Source organism: Diorhabda sublineata, chromosome 1 (assembly GCF_026230105.1).
Source record: "Diorhabda sublineata isolate icDioSubl1.1 chromosome 1, icDioSubl1.1, whole genome shotgun sequence".
NCBI classification, from domain to species: Eukaryota; Metazoa; Arthropoda; class Insecta; order Coleoptera; family Chrysomelidae; genus Diorhabda; species Diorhabda sublineata.
In genome coordinates, this window is record NC_079474.1 from 39,742,475 (window position 1) to 39,758,663 (window position 16,189).

Sequence of the window (16,189 nt, forward strand, 5' to 3'; positions counted from 1 at the left end):
GTTACGAAGAGTATAAGGATTGCAGTTATATGTCCGATATAACAAAAGTTCCAAAACATGTATTCAGAAAAATTCGTAAAATTCATCTTCCTAAAAACTCCAATGAATTTTAATTCAAAAAAAAACATCACGCATCACATGTGTGAAGTTCTTATAGTCAAATTCAACATTGTGCAGAACAATCCTTGTAGAAATAAAGAATAGATAATAGCAAAAATTAGAAGACAACAAATGAATTATAATTTTACTGCAGCATCAACCCTTATCAGTGATTTGTAGTGAATTCTAAGATATTATAGGTACTTTACATTTTGCTAAAACAAAATAATTTGTACTACAAGTAAAAAAGTTTTAAATTCAAATATTTTGAACTATATACCGCGAATTAATTACAACTGGACTTTTATTGGATAAAACTAATGCTTTATAAACATTTTCATAATTAAAGAATCATAACTACAAAAAAATAATCGAAAAGCGATTAATTTTCCATAGTGCCTGCCAGTGTATGGACAAAAATTATACATTTATATCAAACTTGAATCACAGAGTGATTTCATATTTTTCAATAAGAAATTTTGAAAATAGACTACAAAAGTAATTTTTTAAAATATTAATTAAATATTTGGCAAAATAATGTTGTTATAATTATGCTGAAATTACCATTTAGGATCGTTTTGGAAATAACAATCCATCTCTAATATCAACAAGAATGTAAACAGTGCCGTGCACTATTATATCGGTCAAGAACATAGCCAAAAAAGAAGAAATATTGAGGTTATGATTGGAAATTATTTATTTACAAATAAAAGACATAATGTTTATTATTTGGAAGAAAAACATAAGTATTAATTTCCATATTAGTGTTCTACTATTATTTGACGTGTTAACATAATATAATGTAAAAATATTTGAAATAATGGTTGTGATTTTTCGTATCAAGAGCATTAAACTTATACTTTTGGCAGCGATATTTCTATTTTCTATACTATTTATTTACCAAATGTTAGAGGTAATTAAGTCTTGATTATAGTTGGCAAAATAAATAAATTTTAATTCTTTTTTACGAAGGTTTGCTGAATTAATATTAGATTTTAGATGAAAGCTACTCTCCTAATATAAGTAACTGCCACTATAATGATAAAATAGATGTAGTTTATACATGGGTGAATGGTTCTGATCCTAAATTTATTAATCAATTGAACCACTATTTGAATAACCACAATATAAGCTGTGATTCTTCCAAACAAAGATTTGATGATAAATATGAACTGAAATTTTCTCTAAGGTAAGTGATTATTTTTTACTTGCATTTTTTTATTACTTTGATTCCAATTCATTTTTAGATCTTTAGAAAAATATGCCCCATGGGTTAACCATGTTTATATTGTAACTAATGGTCAAATTCCCTATTGGCTAGATTTGGATTATGAAAAAGTTACTGTAGTTACTCATGAAGAGATATTCAAAGATAGCTCAGACTTACCAACATTTTCTAGTCCAGCTATAGAATTCAATCTTCACAGGTGTTAATTTTCTTTAGTAATATAAAGAGTGTTATATATATTCAATGCAGCTTATTCTATGATCTGTTAGGAACACATAACTGAATTGTAATTTTGTGTTACATATGTATTTCCATTTATTAAGTTTTCAATAAAAACATATTTCAGAATACCAGGACTATCGAAGAGATTTATCTATTTCAATGATGATATATTTCTGGGATCTCCAATGTACTTACAGGATTTTTATACAGAAGGAAAGAAATTTCTGATTTATTTAGCATGGCCAGTACCTAATTGTGCTGCAAATTGTTTGTGGATGTATGTTAATGATGGACAGTGTGATAAAGACTGTTATATACCAGAGTGCCAAATGGATGGTAATGACTGTGCAGATGTTGAAGAACAGGTAAATATTTGAATTCAAAACAATTTTATTCAATTTTTTATTCCTAAGATCTTTTTATGTGTTTTTCTTGACCAATTGTCTTGATTTTAGGTCTTTTTTGATAGAAAATTTCAACATTAGTTTAATAAAAATCAAAATAGGTCAGAATGTCAATTTTTAAATAGTTTTTTGAAACTAATTTTGTATCAAAGTAAATGTAAAATCAAGAAGATTCATTAAGAAAATATAATTATTCAACTATCTGAATATTCTTTAAATTTTGTGAAATAATTTCCAGCTTCTTTATCTTTTGTTGTGCCAAACCTTACAGTAAAATGCATGAATAGTTTTTCATTATTTTTTGGCACAATTTAGAATCAAGATCTCTAAAATATCTCAATTAAATCCCTTAACATTATCACATTTTTATATTTAATTTTGTCTAAAAATATTAAGAAAATTACTTCTTTTTGCAAACATATTGACATAAATTGAAAAAAATTTTGAGAAATGATTTAACGGCTTTTGTATCTTTTGTTGGGCCTTAGTTCACAATAAAATACATGAATATTTTTCATTACTTTTTGGTACAATTTAGAATCAAGATTTCCAAAATATCTTAGGTAATTATACACTTTCACGGTCGCCTGGTTTTTTGGCTCTGGAAAATCGAAAAATGGATGGATTTTAAGGATCTTGGTCTCAAAATGTTCCATTTTACGGCGGATTTATAAAAAAAATTAGTAGAAATAGCTGGAATGAAAATTTCTCATAGTTTTAAATCGTAAAAAAAACGGTTTTGCAAAATAATCCTTTACAAAAAATTGTCTCATTATCAGATAAAGTTCTTATATTTTTTTTGTATTCTACATAAACTAATAAACAATTTTAAAAAACATCCAAAAAGAATGAGTTTTTCAGTTTTTATAGCTTAAAATGAAATCGGTGAAAAACAATCAATTTTCGTGAATAGTTTCGTACTATATTCTTCAATGTTAATAGTTTTTGGACCATTAAAAATCGAAAAATAGATAAATTTTATAATTTTGGTTAGGTTAGGTTGTTTTGATCACTGAATATTGTAAGTGCTTCAAATGTATTCAATTCACAATTGTTGCAACTCATTGTCAATATATTTCAATTTATTATTAACAAAATCCCACAACTCACAATTATTCAAAAAAATTAACTTTTTTGAAATTTTTTTTTTCAAAATATTCATTTTTTTATGTAAATTGCGAAAAAAAATATACGAACTTGATTCCACGACGTCAGAAACAGTTATAAAGGATTATAAGTAGAAAGTCATTTTTTTGTATTTAAAGTCATGAAACTGTGAAAAATATTTATTTTTTTTAATTTTCGTATTTTTTTTATAAATCCGCCGTAAAATAGAACATTTTGAGACCAATATTATTAATATCCATCCATTTTTCGATTTTCTAGAGCCAAAAAACCAGGTGACCGCGAAAGTGTGTAATTACCATATCTTAAAATAAACATTATAAACATTTTTATATTTAATTTGGCTGGAAATCTCGACAAAATTACTTTTTTTGGCTAACATATTAATATGAATTGAAAAAAAAATGGAAAAGAAGCTTCGACCGTGACAGGACTCGAACCTGCAATCTTCGGATCCGAAGTCCGACGCCTTATCCATTAGGCCACACGGTCTATACGAGATAGCTTCTATGCTCTGTTCTAGACGTGTATATGTCGTGATAAAACGTGTTGATTTAAAGTGTTAAAAAAAGGATATCTACAAGAAAATAAAACATTTATAATGATAAAAATTCAATCGAATAAATTTAAAATGATTGTAAATTTGATAATGTGAACGAGTCATAAAATATTAATTAGTAAAAACAGTATACAGGACGGATAACTTCAAGGTTCTATGGTATCAGTAAAATTTAAGACTCACTTATCCTGATCTATTTTAAATTACTTCAGGAGGAATCCGCGCATGAGTGCCGAAAACTATTCCACCTCAAGGTTTTTATGCGATCCTCTTCAAATTGCCCCGTGCCAGCTAAAAAATACGATACGAACGAATCAGGATTTTAGATATTCCGCGTTTTAGAAGTACGGATTTACGATGTCAACTGTAATATATTTCTTTTAATTCTTCATACAATAGTTAATCGTATTCCTAATAGAGATTTGAAAAAAAATTTATTGTTTATACCTGTATTACCTTTAAGCAACGCCGTCTCTCTTTGATTCATGCTCTGCGTCGGCCTCTCTGTGTCCTGTATCATTATTTATCTTGAAAACTATTAACTTTATCAAAATTATTGCAAGGTTCAATTTTAATTAAATTAAATAATTAAATTGTCTACAATTTGTTTTCAACAAATTTTTTTCTGGAATCAATTTTACAAAAGTTATTTAAGCATGAATCGGAATAAATTATTTTCATCATTTTATATTACTTTTTTTTTATTATCACAGTAATTTAGGCATTTGTATCAGCAATATTAAGATATTTGCACATTTTTTGGAACACAATTATATATAAATAATAAAAGGTAAACGCTACTTGTGAGCGCGTTAAAAGTACTCAAATTTAAGATTTTTCAAACCTTCAAAAATTCACATCTCTTAAATATATTAACCTTGTTGAAACAATTTCGGTTTAAACAATATTTATATCATCAGTAGGGCAATTTGAAGAAGATCGTGTAAAAAAATTGAGGTAGAGTAGTTTTCAGTATTGAAGCGTGGATTCCTTCTGGACTCATTTTTCGAGTTTCGACCTTTTATATTTCGAACCTCCCAGCGATGGACTGGATCATATCCGCTTGCATGTTATTAAATGTATTGGATGATTCTCATAAGCCTACCATAGTCAATACTCTTCATTTTCAATATATTACTTACCCACAGTTATTCTCATTTTAGAAACAACTTTTATACGAGTTTACTAAAGAAGAGGAGGACGAGGAGGAAAACGAGAAAAATGAAACAATAATCTCAGAGCTCCAAGAATCTGTTCAAAAACTGCAATTTTATCAAACTTTTATCAAACAATTTAATACACTTCACGAAAAATCGAACAAGAAATCAGTTGAAGGACCATCAATGAAGTTACCAAGTAATTTATCGGAATTAGTACAAATTCATAATAGCAATATTATCAGTTCGTACAAGCTAAATAGAAAACATAGCAGAAGAGACTCAATTACATCTAATTATTTTCAACGTCTGGAATCACGCAAAAACATTGATGCTTACAGTTCATCGCTACAACATACCAATCGTGTCTTTAATACAAAATATGGGTTCCATACTAGAAGAGTACCATCACATGCCCCTATTATGATAGATAAAGAAATCGTGACAGATTTAGAATTGAAATTTGACAAAGAGTTCCAAGTTACACAGAGAAACAGAGTTCGACGGAAGGACGATATGCAGTTTTCTTTCACTTATTATCATTTTATTATGTCTGAACAAAGAAAAAAAACTATCGGAGAAATATTTGATGAATTTGATACTGATTTATCGAGGTAGGTAAAATTTATTTGTATCTTTGTGATCTATCATACCGATTGTTCTTACATTGCTAATCAAATCTTGTCAATAATATTTTCTTCTAATCATTTGGTTCAAAATTTTGGAAATCTAGTAATTCTTCTAATCAACAATTAACAACAAAATGTAATTAAAAACATTTTGAAACAATCATATTCACATAGTAATGAAATTTGAAAACCCCTAATAACTGCATCTGTTGACCAGGAACTTGATTAGAACTGCTCATAATTTTTTATTCCATTTTGTGTTTACTTAGTTGTTTTATATTCTTAACTTTGATAAATAGCCGTAGATTATTAGAAAAAGGTACAACTTAAAATGCTGGGTTTTAAACTCATTGATTACATCCTTCTAAACTTAAAAAAGGGATGCACTTGTAGAAATTCTAATTCAATACTTATTATACACACGGTACTACTTTCCTGTCCGTATTCACAAAATTGTTTTTTGATACTGTAATGCTCTTCTTATTCAATTCAACAGTTTTTAAAAGGTTTGTGTCAATTCAAACACACGGTGTATCTTACTGAATTTATTTACACAAACATTAAATACACTTAAACTATTCACTATCCACTAACACTTACTACTGTTTACTTTTTATTATTCCGATGTTCATTATGACATCAATTTATTTACTGATTATCGTTTATTTATATCCAACTGGTTTCTGGATAATTCGGAATCTTGGATCTTTAAAATGTCGTAAACAAATAAAAGGCTTTCGAAGTAATTGTTTCTACAAAAACAGTCGAAATATAATAATGTAAAAAACATAAAAAATATAGGCGCGTTCACCAAATTTTAGATTTCATTAACATAATCGAACAGCACCGGTTTCACGGTCTATATCAATGAGCTAGTTCGTAACAATACATCAAGTTTTGATCATGAATAAAAATATTAATATTTTGAATGTTGCAGCACATGGTCTGACAGAGAGATTAGAACCTTACTTACCAGTCTTTATGAACTTCCTTTAAGTTACACAACGGTTAATCATTTTGAAGAGTTACTTATGAATTGTTCACAAAAAGAACCGCTTCCTGAAGTTCCTGCACCTTTATACGAGAGATACTTAGATTCAAAACTGGTAAATCACAATAATTTATTCTATCAATTGAAATTTCTGTAGTATTTAATAAGATAATTAATATTATGTCTCAAGTAGCTTGTATTGATTGTGCCGCTATTACATAGGACAGACATCCAACTATTTAGAACATAGATTAAAAGGTCATGAATAAAAAAAAAAAAAAAAAAAACTGCAGTAACGAATCATGAAATATTAAAAAAGCATAAATTCTCTTTTGTGATTAAAATAGATTTTTATTTTTATATTGATTTATTGATTAATAAATTATGCAAATTGTCAATGTATAGTCATATTTTGATACAGATCGAAATTGTTCCAAACGTCAATTTTTACTTGTTTTTTATAATTAATTTTCTATAAAAAATCTATAAGACTATTTATCAACAAAGACATATAGAAAAATCTAAAAAGAAAGAAAAATTAATAGATACTATATAAAACTCATTGGTTTTCTAAAATTAAGTCACTTGATATGCTTTTGTAGCTTTATCCAGTATAGATTTGTAGATCTGTAATTTGAGTTTAGTATAGTATAGAGCAAGATAAGCAATAAGCAATTTAAGTGCCAAACATGAAATCAAAAATCTGTAATCTCTCAAGGTTTGTGCAAGAAACCTTAATACATAAGCTCAAGCTTTTCCTTCCAAACCAATATTCAGATACCATCTGTTCATACATATCGGAAAGATATTTTAGAAGCAAGAAGAAACTTATTCTGATCTTAAAAAAATTAAGGTTGGAATACCACAAGGAAATGTTCTTGAACCTCTTCCGTACTTACTGTTCACATTTGATATTCCAGAGCTAGGAAACAATACCACCAACGACACTGCCATTTTAGCCATAGGAAATAACAATGAAGAAGTGAACAATAAGCTACAAAGCTACTGAAAAATTGAGATTAATAAAATTAAATCAGTTCACGTTAACTTCACAAACAAAAGGATAGTTCTTATTCCAGTCAAAATAAACAATAACCTCATTCCTCACTCAAACATTGCAAAGTACTTTATATGCCAAACCTCGATAGAAAGTGAATGTTAAAAAGAAAAAAACTTTGATTGAAGTATAGAACAATGTACTGGCTAATTGGAAGAAAGCAGATACTTAAGTATGTGAGGACTTATAGTATGCAACTATGGAGATGCACTAAAGGAAGCAACTTAGTAATCATCCAAAGATTCTAAAACAAAGCACCAAGGAAATTAGTAGATGTTCCTTGATATATTCGCATTAGCTACCTGTTCTAAATAACCTAAGGAATACTGATGAGTATACCTTAGTTTTAAATTTAAAACTCTGTTAGTTTAAGATAGAATCAAATTTTTCATTTGTCATCGTTGATTAGATTATACGAGGATAGCCCAGAAGTTCCTGACCTGACCTAGAGATGGCGGTAGTTGCTTGAAAAATAGTACTCTATTAGAAAGTACACAATCTATAAAGCATATATTATTTAGTATTCGTTTGGCAGCCATCGTTATGTGATGAAATATTTTTATTTGGAAGGCATTAGCCCGATCAATATAAAAACTGAACTAGATTCTACTCTGGTTGAGACTGTTCCTTCGTTAACAACAGTAAAATATTGGGTAGCAGAGTTTAAACGAGGCCGTACGACCTGCGAAGTCCAGCACCGCAATGGTTGATCAAATGAGGTCACGACTCGACGAAATGTTGAAGAAAATCCACACAGAGGTACAGGATTATCATCGACTGAAAGTGCGCGAGCTAGCAGACATAGTAGGTATTTCAAAAACTGCGGTACATCGCATTTTAACTGAAAATTTGGACATGAGAAAGCTGTGCTCTAGATGGGTGCCGCGTTTGTTCACAATGGAACAAAAGCAGCGTCGTGAAGATGTTTCAATGGAGTGTTTGGATGGATGAAACGTGGGTCCATCACTTCACACCCGAAATCAATGAACAATCCAAACAAAGAACTAAAAAGGGAGAACCGAATCCAAAGAAGGCAAAGACCGTTCCTTCTACGGGCAAGGTCATGGCGTCGTTTTCTTGGGATACGCGTGGAATAATTTCCTTTCACTAAGTTGTAAAACGAAAAACTATCAACGACGAGTTTTTGCGAACTTATTGCAATGTTTGAGTAAAGAAGTCAAGCAAAAACGGCCACATTTGACTAAGAATAAAGTGTTGTTTCATGAAGACAATGCATCAGCTCACACATCCGTTATTGCAATGACCAAAATTAATGAATTAAAGTTTCAATTGCTACCTCATGTACCCTATTCGACAGATTTAGCTCCCATGGATTATTTTTTGTTCCTAGACTTGAAAAAATGGCTCGGTGGTCAAATGTTTTCCAACAATGAAGAGGTGATGAGGGCAGTTGATGGCTATTTTGAGGAGCTCGACGATTCTTATTATAAAAAGAGTATCGAACTTATTGAACATCGTTGGGGAAAGTTTATGGAGCTAAAAGGGGATTATGGTGAAAAATAAGCATATTTCTTTCCAAAATTTTTGTGTTTTCTTGCTGAATGCTTAATACATACAAATATTTTCAAATGTTTTATGAATAGAGAGATATATATTGTAAGTGGTCCCAATTTTGGTATGATACATGCAATTCAACCTTAGTTAGGGCATATCAATCATGGAATAGTTTTTTCTGATTTATAGGATAGATGAAAACTAAAACCTGTGTTAGCTTTTTAACTTTTACTTTACTTATTTATTTCAACTGCTGTATTTTAATAGATTAAAAAAAATTTCAGCCAACTATTTCCAAATATCTAGTTGAAAATTGTGAATATGTATCAAATATTTTATTACAAAAATTCGAGAAAGTTCCTCAATATGATTTCGAAGCTGTTCATGATTCCGAGAATAAATACGTCCATTTTGTAATGCTGAATTCAAATATCAGTGATGTGGTTGGTAACTTGGATGAAATACGAAGAAATAGGAAGTGAGTAAAAATATTTTTACCTCATTATAAATGCCAATTTTTTAATATAAAAATGATGTTGGTGTTATATCAAACTACACATTCATTAATCTCCACTATTCCCTAAAAATTGCGGAGTGGGCGACATCTGTTAATTTTCTTTCAAAATTTCTAGTTTCGTGTGGATATTCAAGACACAAACTTTTAATAGTTTTTGAATTTGTTTTGTCTAGTACACACAATAGTAGGTATAGTCCGGCTTCATAAACCGCTTCACCTTCTTTTAGTGGTATGCTTCTGACTCCAATATATTCCATGATGTTAAGAAGGATTAGTTCAATTCTCGTCATTTTTAGACCGATTCTTAAACACAACTTTTTGTTCTAACCACACAAATACGTTTAGAAGGTAACGAAAATTACAAAAATGAAGAAAATCCTACCTAAGACACTAAAAACACATAAAAACACTCAACAGCACTAAACATCCTTACAGATTGTATTTGTGTTCACCGCTGTAGAAGCCAAATTCAGCGGCATATAGTGACACGTGATTTTCCTCAATATGCCTGAGGAATAGACACAAAGGAGAGTTGATAAATGCACTATAGACTGTATTTGATTTAGTTACTTATGAAAATGAAAAAAGAAATGAATAATAATCATATAATATTAATTACTAGCTGACCCGGCAAAAGTTTTTTGGTCATATAAATTATTTCTAGTAAAAAAAAATTGTTAAATAAAAAAAACTAACTTACTACTAAGTGGGAATGTAATTAAATCGAAAGTGATGTAGACAATGAAAGTATACTTTATTTAGACTAATAAATTATTCTTTATTAAAGTATACAATATATTTTGTATTACAATTATTGGTAGCTATCTAAACATCAAAAATAATTATTCATATTTTTACTATTAATTATCGCAGTTGAAAAAATGTAAAAAATGGAGTGGCGCATATTGAACTCATCCCACGGCCAACTCCGACCCAACTTGGTTCGCGTAGTACCGACTTGTACTTGCAACACAGTTTCGATGGGCGTGGGTACCTACTTTTAAATAAACCATCCATTACCAAACAGTTTTTCTTTTGTCTCAAAAATGGAAAAATTAATCGAAATTGTGAGATCTTTTTCTGTATTCTATGATTCTACTCATGAAGATTATATCAGAGCAAAAATAAATCTTTTGTCATTCTCACATTCAGACTACAGATCGAGATGAAGCTGCTGGCTCGCAGCAGCTCGAATCTTGTATACTAATGGGGATTTGGGTACAAACCGTGGGCGTGGGCTGTGTTCAATATGCGTTACTATTAAAAAACGTGCACATGGGCTGGGTCTAGCCCTCGCATGTGCTGGCTTCAATTTACGGTGGGCCTTAAGGTGTACGACGCACTGGCAGGGCGATGCGAGCGCCTTCTATTGAGCAGTCCTGACAACAAGGCGTCGGCCTTGTTGTTTATGCATTTCGAGGAGAGAGTGGTTATTGTTTGATGAAGCATGGCTTTTTTGAGGGGATATGGTAGGGGAATATAGTAGGACTCACCATGACCATGAGCGCTATCAGAAGAAAGCTATGGTTGTAATCCGTTTGAGTTGCGGTACGAAGATAAGGATCAGCGGCCACGCGTGACCGAATTAGATAGATTAAAGTACCTAGTTTTCTGCACAAACTTTATGACCAAATAAGTTATGAAGAGTTCATGAAGCTCACAATTTCCTCACCTCTCACCTTGTATTTCCTCTTCGTGTGACAGAGCTTGTTATGCATGCGGCACCATAGTGTTCTTATTTCCTCTTGTTCGTCTGGAATCAGGATTTAAGTCTTATCACATTTTATCTTAATGTCCGAATAACTTTTCTTTTCACTTTTATTTCTCTTGAAAAATTTTATGTTTGTCCCTATATCTTTCCATTCGATGAAACAATATACAACTGAATAGTGTTTCTTTCTTGCTACTTGATTCAATCTCCCTGCTGAAATTTATGACTTGCAACCCAAGGAGGGAAAGATTTTGCGGAGTATAAAACTTTTTGGCTTTGAAGAGCTTTTCTGAAGCTACCTTGGCTAAAGCGGTCACGTGCCTATACTAGGACATATTGCTTCCAACCTCAACACCCAACAAGCGAATTTGCAGTGATAGTGTTGATGTTTTATGTCCAGACAGGACCAAATCATGACCTGCTGTGCCAGCCTTCTTTGTAAAGAAAGCAGCATGGGTCTTCGCCGCATTAAACTCAATCAGATTGCTTCTACCTCACTCCAGAATGTTTTTAAGATCGGTATTGATGGTGACGATCTATTACTGCCTATGGGCGGTTAATTTGAACGACGACACCAGTGTGCTATCGTTGACGAATTTATAGATCGGTTTTGCAGTTATGTCGAGTAGATCGTTCATGTGCAGGAGAAACAGCGTAGGTGACAAGATGCATCCCTGGGGAACACCAGCTTTGACCTCAGACCTTTCCGAGGTATGTCCATCTATAGCGACATGGATGGATCGGTCTTCGTGAAAGCTACTAAGCTAGTCGATAAGTGACGACGACAAACCGTACGATCTTAATTTATTCATTACAAACCCTGTCAAAAGCTTTCGATATATCCACCGCCATTGTTCTCTATAGCTTCAATCCATACGTTGGTGACATATTTTAGGGTCTAGGAGGTCCACGGTTGATCTATGTTTACGGAAGCCGTATTTATGGTCGCCAATGAGGTTAGCAAACTCAAGATATTTCATGATTTGCTGGTTAACGACTTTTTCAATAACCTTTGCGATGGCTACAGAAATCGGATGGTAAACATTGCGAATCGTCTTTTGTCCTTCTTTTGGTATGGGTATTTTTGAAAATATTTAATAAAACTGTTAAAAAACCAATAATCCTCACCCCCCTTATATATATAATAAAATCCTCGCTTGGGGCTCACTTAATTTTTTAGAATATCAATACACACTTTTCAGATTTAAGTAGTTTCTTGATAAAACTGATTTTTAAAATTTCTAATAAAACTTTACTAATAATTGTTATGCTTTTTTTTATTTGCAGAAAGTTTGTGTGTTTAAATGACAATCTAGATGAATCAAAATTTTCAGAAAATGAACTAGTGAGAGCTGTACTGTATGATTTTTATTTATCTTTGTTTCCTAAACCGAGTAAATTTGAATTGCCTCAAGAATTGAGGAACAAATTTACATACATTAAGGAGTTGAAAGAATGGAGATACAACAGAAGGATTGTTAGTATATGTTTGTTCAGTATGATTGTTGTGATATTATTATTTACTTTTTATAATTCTTGTAAGAAAAAGTGTTGCCAAATTGCCAATAAAGTTTTATGTTGATTTGATTATTAATTCCATATTACCTTTTGTTCAGCGTACCTAATTCGAAATACACAAATTAGCAATACAAAAGAATGAAAAAACCCATCAGATGTTATCCACTCCTGAAGATAAAAAATTTTTTCAAAAGATTATCAAACATCCCTGGTTAAACAATCTTAATTGTGAGACTGATCATAAAGACCCTACAGTAGAGGTAGCGACGGATGGGACCTCTGTTCAAAGCTCACTATGCCGTCACTCGCTTCTAACCGCAGATTGCGATAACTGATATCCAACATCAGAAATCGAAATACGGGGTATGATAAAAAAAGTGGGATATATTGAAAAATTTATATACTCAAGAAGGCATATACAAAGAGAATCGAAAAAATACTAACAATGTCAAAATGGCATTAAAAATGCATATAAAGGGTCGAAAAAAACTATTTATGTCAAAAAGGCCGTTACTGTGTTTGCTCGTGAGTACATACTACACAGGTATGCATATTATACAGGATCGAAAAAAACTATCGTTGTCTGAGATTATTCAGATAAGTGTGTTTCACTATAAGAAATATACCAATATAACTTTCCTTCGCTGTTGCTAATTTGAACTACTTTTGTAATACCTTAAAACAGCTAAATACATTATATTATCTAAGCTGTCAAAAATTTCCTGAATTGATACATGAGTTTTAATAGGATTTCAGCACTTATATTTAATTTTTGAGTCGCCTAGTATTCGTATTTCTGAAAATAGTGGTTACTCTATTTCTCAATGATGTAAGTAAAAGATTTACATCATTATAGAAAATTGTATGTAGTCTGTGTAATCTATAAAATAATTTAATATAAAAGCTTTATTAATAGTCTATTTCAGAAAGGTATAGAGCAATAAAATGGGGAATCCCGCCCAGTTCGGCTCAATTTCGGTGTCGGTCGTAGGTGTAGGTCTTGAGATATTGTGTAGGGATTATTAAGGTAGTAGATTATACAGTTTAACATTATAAGTATATTTGTTTAGTTTAACGCATCAGTATTTGCTGTTAAGTCGTAAATAGTGTTCAGAGTATTATAAGATTAGTAATAAAATGGCGACATTTACACCAACGAAAAGATCTTCCAATAATTCTTCACTATCAGTGAATGAAAAATAAAATACGGTTACCCGAAAAACATATTGTACAAGAAACTGTCGACCGATGTTTCCGAATGACTGGAGTTGGAAAGTCCACCGTTTTTAAATTATTGCGGGGGAGAAAGATAGCAGGCCAAGTGGAACCTCCCAAGAAAAGTTCAGGCAGACCAATCCTTGATGAAGATACCAAAAGTGTAATTCGAAGAAAAGTTCACTCTTTTTATTTTAAAAAAGAAATACCCACCTTAGATAAGATTTTAATGGCCAGGATGACAGTATTCCGTTGATAACTAAACAACTTTTATGGACCACTAACCTAACCATAAGGCACTTATACATGAAAGCGATGAAATTGTTTGCTGGCGACGAAAATACTTAAGAAGTATAAAGTAGTACAGAACAGAGCAGAAGAAAATCTTTTATCTTGATGAGACGTGGATTAATGAAGGTTATACAGTACCAAAAATGAGGCAAGATAAAAATTTAACCACTGCTCGCAAAGCTTTCATGGTAGGCCTGTCAACGGGTATTAAGGTGCCTTCAGGTAAAGGGAAAAGACTAATAATCCTCCATATTGAAAACGAAGAGGGATTTTAAAAAGAAGGTTTGCTAACCTTTCAATCGTGCCATACGGGAGATTACCACGAGGACATGGATTCGGATGTTTTTGAAGACTATTTTTGGGAAATGATAAAATATCTTCCGGCTGAATCAGTAGTAGTTATGGATAACGCAAGTTATCATTCTCGACGCATAGAGAAGACTCCAACTTCATCTTGGAGAAAACAAGAAATTATTGACTGGTTAACCACCAAAAGCATTGAATTTGAAGATAATTTGATAAAAAAAGAACTATTAGCTATAGTAATATAACACAAACATCGTTTTATGAAATACGCCATGGAAGATATAGCAGAAAACCATAGTGTAACTGTGCTGCACACACCGCCATATCATTGCGAACTAAATCCTGTAGAACTTATTTGGGCGCAAGTGACAGGATTTGTAGCAAAACATAACACGACATTCAAAATGAAAGACGTTAAGCTACTGTTTAATCAAGCCATTAAGGAGGTGACACTAGAGAACTGGCGAAAAGCAGTCCAGCATATCATTAAAGAAGAGAAAATGTCGGATCTTGACTACTTGATCGATTGGACCGTCGACCCGTTAATTATAACGTCAAGAGGACATAACAGTTCCTCAGATGATGAAGAATATTATGATTTTTTATAATTTAATAATGTATTTTTTGTATAAGGTTCAATAAAAAATGAGTGTACCTAATACTATGTACATAATGCCTAATTTTTATTCTGTTAAAATAAAATTCTTTCCTTTTTACGAGTATCGTACCGGCACGCCTTTGGCACACTATTTTCAGTGTTTGTGAATGGATAACAATAGGCTAAACCCATATATTGACTCCAACCCGGGTGGTACTACCTGCACTTGATAAAAAGAGAGAAATTTACAATGAAATCAATGCCAAACTATGAAAGTGGCTTAAATATTCGTTGGGTCACCGAGGTCCCTTTGCATACCTAATGAGATTTTATTACTCTACATCTTTCTGAAATAAACTATAATATAGATTTATTAAAATTTTCATGAATATCTATACTCGTGAGGAAAAAATTGATTCTAGTGGCACGCCCGCGGTCAAAAGATTAACAATAAATCTGTAGCTTCCATACTTTTTCTGATTGTAGCATCTCAAATCCATTAATCTTAGTTGTGTAATGTGTGGTCTATTCTGTTATTGAGTTATTTTTTTGTTAAAGAAAAAATATGAAATGAAAAGGAATTTTAAACAATGGAAAAAGTATATAATTAACACTAAAGAAAATACAACCATAAATGCGTCAAAATAATAACTTGAAATGAGCCTACCAATATTTAATGTTCCTTCCCCTGGCCCTAATAATAGTTTCCAATTGCTTTTTCATGGATTGAATAAAGTTTTTTTCACTCGATCTTGTTCGATGCTATCACATTCTTCGGTAAGCGCCGTTTTGAGATCCGATTTCGTGGCTGGTGCAGGATTTCCAGCCCAAACTTCTTCCCTTAAATGCTCGATATGACTACGTGCTGGCCAATCCATAGCCGCTATTTCGACATCCTATAACTACTGCATTATGTGGACGGGCATTGTCCTGCATTACTTTACCAATTGGCGCCACGGTCCTTACAGAACCTTTGCCTCCCGGACCACTGTCCTCCAATCTTCTCGATGTTCTACTTTTCTCTGCCAGTTTCGGAAGCCTAGCTCT

The 16,189-nt window shown here is 31.7% G+C and overlaps 1 protein-coding gene and 1 non-coding gene across 4 annotated transcripts; one reads left to right on the forward strand and one right to left on the reverse strand.

The window, feature by feature from the left end:
• The first annotated feature begins 736 nt into the window (after positions 1 to 736).
• On the forward strand, positions 737 to 12,808 carry LOC130452437 (N-acetylglucosamine-1-phosphotransferase subunits alpha/beta). 3 transcript variants are annotated; one of them, XR_008910971.1, is made up of 9 exons: positions 780 to 1,012; positions 1,092 to 1,288; positions 1,347 to 1,526; positions 1,674 to 1,914; positions 4,801 to 5,408; positions 6,361 to 6,529; positions 9,271 to 9,464; positions 12,110 to 12,286; positions 12,502 to 12,611. XR_008910971.1 is itself a non-coding variant. In XM_056791718.1 (8 exons), exons 1-8 carry the CDS (start codon positions 920 to 922, stop codon positions 12,794 to 12,796), a joined length of 1,977 nt encoding a protein of 658 aa, XP_056647696.1. In that variant the 5' UTR covers positions 737 to 919; the 3' UTR covers positions 12,797 to 12,808. The 3 variants fall into 3 exon arrangements, 2 of the variants coding, with proteins under 2 accessions (XP_056647696.1, XP_056647697.1); XM_056791718.1 differs by lacking the exon at positions 12,110 to 12,286 and having other exon boundaries at positions 737 to 1,012; positions 12,502 to 12,808; XM_056791719.1 differs by having other exon boundaries at positions 737 to 1,012; positions 12,110 to 12,796.
• Trnar-ucg (transfer RNA arginine (anticodon UCG)) lies at positions 3,498 to 3,570 on the reverse strand. The gene has a single exon. It is a non-coding gene; the product is annotated as a tRNA-Arg (tRNA).
• Positions 12,809 to 16,189: the final 3,381 nt, after the last annotated feature.